At 45.3% G+C, this 6,380-nt stretch overlaps 1 protein-coding gene across 1 annotated transcript in view; it reads right to left on the bottom strand.

Moving 5' to 3' along the window:
• Positions 1 to 1,027: 1,027 nt before the first annotated feature.
• Positions 1,028 to 6,380, bottom strand: part of NCBP1 (nuclear cap binding protein subunit 1) — a gene marked incomplete at its 5' end in the record, with an annotated part of 55,528 nt that continues 50,175 nt past the window's right edge. The window contains 3 exons of the mRNA XM_019518207.1: positions 1,028 to 1,865; positions 4,821 to 4,934; positions 5,371 to 5,514. Coding sequence (XP_019373752.1) covers positions 1,752 to 1,865; positions 4,821 to 4,934; positions 5,371 to 5,514 — 372 coding nt within the window. The remainder of the gene's footprint in view (positions 1,866 to 4,820; positions 4,935 to 5,370; positions 5,515 to 6,380) is intronic.

Here is a 6,380-nt window from a genome sequence, read left to right as displayed (position 1 = left end):
AGCCGAGCCTTGCCCGGCTGCCCCCCCACCAGGGCAAAGCAGGCAATGCCGGCAGCTCTGGGAGAAGCTGTGGGGGCTGGGGGGAATGATTAGGAGGTGGGGGAACGATCAGGGGCTTCCCCCAGCTCCCAGTTTGATTCCATAGCTCCTGGTTTGATCCCCCAGCTCCCAAATCATTCCCGCCAGCCTCCATGGCTTCTCCTGGGGTTGCCAGCATTGCCTGCCTCGCTCTGGTAGGGGGGCAGCCAGATGAGCAGCCAAATGAGCTGCGCCTTGAGCTGGCAGCCCCAGGAGAAGCTGCAGGGGCTAGGGGAAATGATCGGGGAGCTTGGGGGAAACCCCTGTTTGTTTCCCCCGCTCCCAGCTTGATTCCTCAGCTCCCCAATCATTTCTCCCAGCCTCCATGGCAGCACTGCCTGCTCTGCCCCGGTCAGGGGGCAGCCGGGGAAGCAGCCTGACAAGCTGCAGCTTCTCCTGGGGCTGCCAGCTCAACCAGGGGCTTGTTTGGCTGCTCCCGCCGGCACTGCCTGCCTGTATATCCTATGGCCAAATAAGATTTGGTGCCGAATACCTTCAGATTTGGCCAAATTGAATTGGGACAGTGATTTGAATCACTGTCCTTCCAAATCGGTGAATCCAAAGTGAATACTTTCTGCTTCTCACAGGCCTATTAAGCATCCCCCTGTGGTGAATTTCCCATATATTACCTTCTATTGAGAAAGGAAAAGTACAGTATCACCAGCTATCTGTAGTTTTAAGGCAAGTTCATATTCAGCTGGCCAGAATATTGCCATTGGAAGAGTAGTTGGGTTGACAAGGACTATGCACTGCCTGAAATACTGAAGCAGAAACTGCCTAAATTTAGAAAACATTTCAGCTGATGAACCTCTTGTGTTAATACTTCCTCTTTGAAAAATAAGTATCTGCAGTACAATTTACCAAGCTGAAGTGGCATCAAGAGCTTATAATTATTGTTTCAACTTACTGTTGAGGCCTGAGGACTGTTTTTCACAAGTCATCGATCGAATACAATATTTTCCTAAGTTTATTACAAAATCCTTTGCAGTTAGTTCTATAAACGGCACAAACGTTTCAGCTACTGCAATAAGACACCAGACAAAGTTTAAAAAACATATTTCAATTGTATTTCAATCAGGTTCTTTCAAACCACGAAAAGCTATCGTTTTGGTAATCTAGATCCATAAGCTCTAGACCACTCTGTAAGCTTGACTGCATTTCACATGCCCAAAGTTAGGATATCCAAAGTTAAGATAATTTCTGTCTGACTACTGAGAATTTATCAAATTGCTCACTGAAAACTTGCATTTGTTACATTCACTAAAACATCCTATCATCTGTTTTCACATTACTGTAATTAGGGAATTAACTTTGCTTGACAGGTCAGGCAGAGGTAACCAAATCTATAATTTTTTGGCTTTTTTTTATATAAATGGGAGAAAAAAAAACAAAACACAAATACTATAATGGAGTCAACAAACCAAAATTAAAAACGACAAAATTAAAAAAGTTCATACATTATTCCACACCAATTCCCTACCAACCATAACTAATAAGGCCTAGGATGCTAAAATAGTTGCCATTTGTTATAGTATGGTATCAGTTATATAGGAGAGCATGTTAAACCATCTTGAAATAAAAAGGTTCTCTCTTTCCCAAGTCATGTTCCCATTTTTAAAAAATATTAAATCAATTTAAGTCCACCAGCTAAGACTCTGCATTGTGAAAATATTTCAAGCTTGCAAAGCACAGAATTGCTGAAATACAGCCAATATGTGATGGTCCAGTTCAGCTGTAAACAGAAGGTTCTCCAGGGTCACCATGTACTGCTGAATAATCTGGTGATGCTGCAGAAAGACAGGAGACTTTCGTTATACTCATTGGTCTTTATATATAAAAACCATTCAGAGAAAAGAACACAGATTTCTTATATACAAGGATTAAACATTTTGGCTAAAATTATGTGCAACCCACAGCAGTTACAGAACACAGGAGCTGCATTTGTTATATACCTAGCTTTACCAAGTACAGTACTCCCCATATGCAAGAGCTTCCAAGATACACCAGAAAAGCCAGAGGAGTTTGTTTTCATGGAAAACTTTTCTTGAACATGGATAAGACTAATCCATATAAAGCATTACATACGAAAACCTCTACAACACCCTCTGTTGGTTTTCATACCAAGAATATTCCCAGTGTCCAGGTCTGTCAGTCTCAGCCAATCACCTACATTTAATTTTAACCTTCTTAACCTTAGTTAGCAGATTTAAAATCTCAAGTTCAGAGGTACCCACTTTAATAGGGGTCTAAGTATCAATTGACAAGAATCTTAAACATCTTCTCTCATGATTGTAGCCATCAACAATACAGGGTTTTACAACTATTGTTTTTTGTTTCTTTACCCCTGTACACAAGAGTACAGCAGTGGTTGTCAACTGTGTTCAACTCAAGGCTCCCCAACTCAAGCTAGAAAGTGCTAGCTCTTAGCTTTCACATATTTCTTTAACTATGGAAAAATAACAGAATAAATTTTGTCATAAAGAACTCAGAATGACCTCAACAAGCCAGAATGTTTTTGATATTATGGATTTCTGCTGAAGTCTCCGAGTTAATCTTATGAGTGATGTGTAGGTATGTGCACACCTAACAGAGGTAATATTGCGTAGCACCCTTAAAAAGAATCTTACAGCACCCCAGAGTGCTGTGGCACCTTGGTTGAGAACAATGCCTTAAAAGGATCTCAAAGTGCCTTTACAATCAAGTTATAATACAGGGGTCAGAAACATTTTTGGTCATAGTGCCACAAGCATCCCAACCTCCACCCATGTCTTGGCTTGGTGTGCCAGAGGCCGGGGAGCCACAAGGGGCCTGATCCTCATTGCTGGTGGTGGCTGCATGTGTGCCTCCAGGGGGAAAGCGGGGGGGTGGGGACGACGGACGGACGGACGGACATGCTATGCTGCCCTTGCCCCTTTACCTCTGGAGCTGGTGCCAGAGCTGCAGAACCCTATGCAGTGGTTTGCAGCCTCCCAGCTGCAGCCAGCCTGGACTCTGGGCAGCTTCTACCTGCCATGGAGCCCAGGCTGCATGTAGCAGGGCTTGCAGCCTCCTGCTGCAAGCAGCCTGAGCTCCGTGGCTGGTGGCAGCTGTCCAGAGCCCAGGCTGGCTGTGGTGGCATGCCAAGGAAAACGGCTTTGTGTACCATGCTCGGGCATGTGTTCTAGGGCTTACTGATCCCTGTTATAATACATATGCTGACTGTATTGGAATATTTGTTCAAACCCATGCACTTGTCTGCAAGCTTTGTTAAAGTACCTAACAGCTACTTCAGCCAACCATCCTTCTGTTGAGAGTCATTATGTATATTCTCACCCTGTGAGAATACAGCAACAGAATGAGACAGGGTAAAGCTAGGGCTGTAACAGTGATTCATGCTTAATCTACACCAGAAGTAACATACACACTGCCTATGGCCCAGATCTGGCTCATGGAGCTGTATGACCCAGCCTGTAGGTCTCTGGACTGACCCTACAGGCCAGCCCCAGCCCCACCCTGGTGCTGTGGTACAGGACATCAGTCTGGGGCATGCACTGTATATAGCACTCCACTGAACCAGCCTTGCATGCTGGTTCTGGTCCAGATTAGGGTGTGCTGGAGGCAGAGCATGAAGCTGATTTGGTGGGGGCACTGTATGCAATGTGTGACCAGCCCAACCCTGCAAGCCGCATGCAGCACATGCCAGCTCTGAGGTTGTGCACACAGCATTACAGGCTGGCACTGGAAGTGTGCAGCCTGTCGGACACAGACTGGATCTGGTGCTGCATATGGTAGAGGGGGCTGGCACAGGTGTGCATTGCATGCAGGACCCTGCCAGACCAGTCCTGCAGCTGCACAGGGGATCAGTCCCAGTCCAGCAACCTTCATCCAGCTCATGGCGCCAGATGAATTTGACAGCCCAGATCTACACCACTTAGTTTTGCCAGGAGAACTCGGGTTCTGCCAGGAAAATCATCAGTGAATCCATACACTTGGCTCTTTTGTGGCAGTAGAACCCCTCTTTTCTGCCAGGAGAGTAACATCAGGTCTCACTGACCGAAGTCGTCTACCATCCAGTACCGAACAGAAGGCAGATACAGACACCCATGCTTTCTGCCACCTGCCACAGTTCCTTTAACAACCGTGCCTAGCCAGGCTGCACTTCATACCCTGCCAGCACAGCTAGTAAACTGGCACCACACAGTTCTGGTAGGAGCTGTGCAAAGCTGGCAGAAGTTGTGCATGTGCTTTGGTCATTTTTCCTTTTATGGTTGCTATCTGCTACCAGAATATCTGGTGGCAGGAGCAGCTAAGTGTAGACATGGCCCAGTCCTCACTGGTTGGCAGTCACAAAAACAATCAGTATTAACTAGTTGTAACAGCATATACACTCCAGTTAAAAAGGAAAAGCTAGAATTTATTGGTTAATTTGTTCTAAAACTGACAAATAAATATTACGTCTTATATTATTTACTTATTTATTTTTATTTTTGACACTGAGTGCCTGCAGCCAGAAATCCTGCTAACATCTTCCACAAAGAGCCCAAGGTGATAAGTGGATGAGTTTGGGAACTACTGGCCAAATGTCACAGGACTAGGACTAGGGGATATACCTCCAACCTTCCAAGTTAACCACCAGACCCCTTAATGTGTTTTAATTCAAGAAGGCTGACAGGGCTGGGAGAATGCAATCAGTTCTGAGAAATCACCCACAGCTTTTTCTAGTGGCCATCTAGGACTTCTCTAAATGATTTACCAAAACCAACCTGCAAGAAGATCTGCTGCAGCCTCTCTATACAGCTCTTGTACCAGGGCGTGACTACATCAATCCCACCAGTTTCGCATCGCACCAAATGCTCAGTTAACAACATAATGAAACGCTACAAAAAAAGAACAATATTAATGAAATACTGGTTCAAGCATGTCTTGTCAAGCAAAAGAAAGTTACATCGGACAAATATTAACACTTCACGCAAACGCAAGATAACCCATTGGATGGTATTCATTACCTTTGTATTAGTCTCATAAAACATATTACCTTCATTCAGACAAGTTTCCCAAACAAACAAGGACTCTTTTGCCTTAAGCTAGGCAAGTCTTGTCTAAGAGAATCTGTTAAGTTGTTTGCAGGAGTGTTAGAACAGTATTAGTAACTTCCATAGTGAACTTATCTATCCCTCCTCCACGCCCCATCCCCGGCTTCCTCCCCCTCTCCTAAATGCCTGCAATAGGACTGACACTGCAAAGCGGTAGTATGCACTTAAGCTACCTCAAAACCTGCAAGCTATTAGAGGAGGAAATCCATCACACCATTACCTGGAATATAACAAGGAAGAGATTCTTTTGCTCACTCTGAGCAGACTCCACTTTTTCCTGCAAGCGTTCTATTTGCTCTTCCAATGGTCCATCCTCCCTGTCACTGCTTCGGTCATCATCATAGTCATCATCATCGCTGTCTCGCTAGGAGTGACAACAAGTGACATACAGAATGTGACTAGACTTGTTAACATTCCTTGGCAAAACAGGGAGATATGCATGCTTGCTTTCAGTCAACATAAATGGATCAGTCTACTGACTTATAATATTTTGAGTGGTATTGATGGTGTTATTTGGGATTTTTGCTTTTTACACAGCATTTTAGCTTTAATAGGGGCTTGTAAGGAAAAAATAAATTTGGAAAGGTAGAGTGACTCAAGATAAGCCACAAAGCTTAAGTCGCCACTACTAGGAGAGAAAACTGCCTAGGGACGAGAAGAAATGTGGTAGGCTTAAAGAAGCTTCACTTTTCAGAGTGGGAGTTCACTGCAATGAGATGAGCATATATACATCCACTGTGGATGTCTGAAGAAGGTAGGTCTATGTACATTATCATCAGGACACATTATCACATTAGGCAGCCATTAAGCTGGACATGGGGGTAGACTTTTAGAAAAGCATAAAAGTTATGTCTCAGCTGATAAACACACATTCATTTGATCGTTATGTAATACTGGTCAGACTGTCAAAGGGAGGAGTTACAGCAGGGGTGGGCAAAATATGGCCCGTCGAGGGACATTTTCTGGCCTCTGGTGGATCCCTCAGTCCCACTTGGCCCAGGCACCATTCTGCCACCAACTGGGCATGCAGCAGAGCTGAGAGCTCTGCAACTGGACTGCCTTTGTAAGCAGCCCAGGTAGCAGTGGCTCCTTCTGGCTGCTGCCGCCGCTAGCCCCAGCCCTGTGGCACTGGCTGGGACTTGTGTACAGCCCCAACCCTGGCATGCCCCACACCGGCTCTGGACTCGCCCGCCCATGCTAAGCAGCAGTGGTGGTGGCCAGGCAGAAGCT

The sequence above is a fragment of the Gavialis gangeticus genome, unplaced genomic scaffold (genome assembly GCF_001723915.1).
Source record: "Gavialis gangeticus isolate Ggan-Ray unplaced genomic scaffold, GavGan_comp1, whole genome shotgun sequence".
In the NCBI taxonomy this organism is placed as follows: Eukaryota; Metazoa; Chordata; order Crocodylia; family Gavialidae; genus Gavialis; species Gavialis gangeticus.
This window is presented reverse-complemented; position numbering and strand designations above follow the sequence as displayed.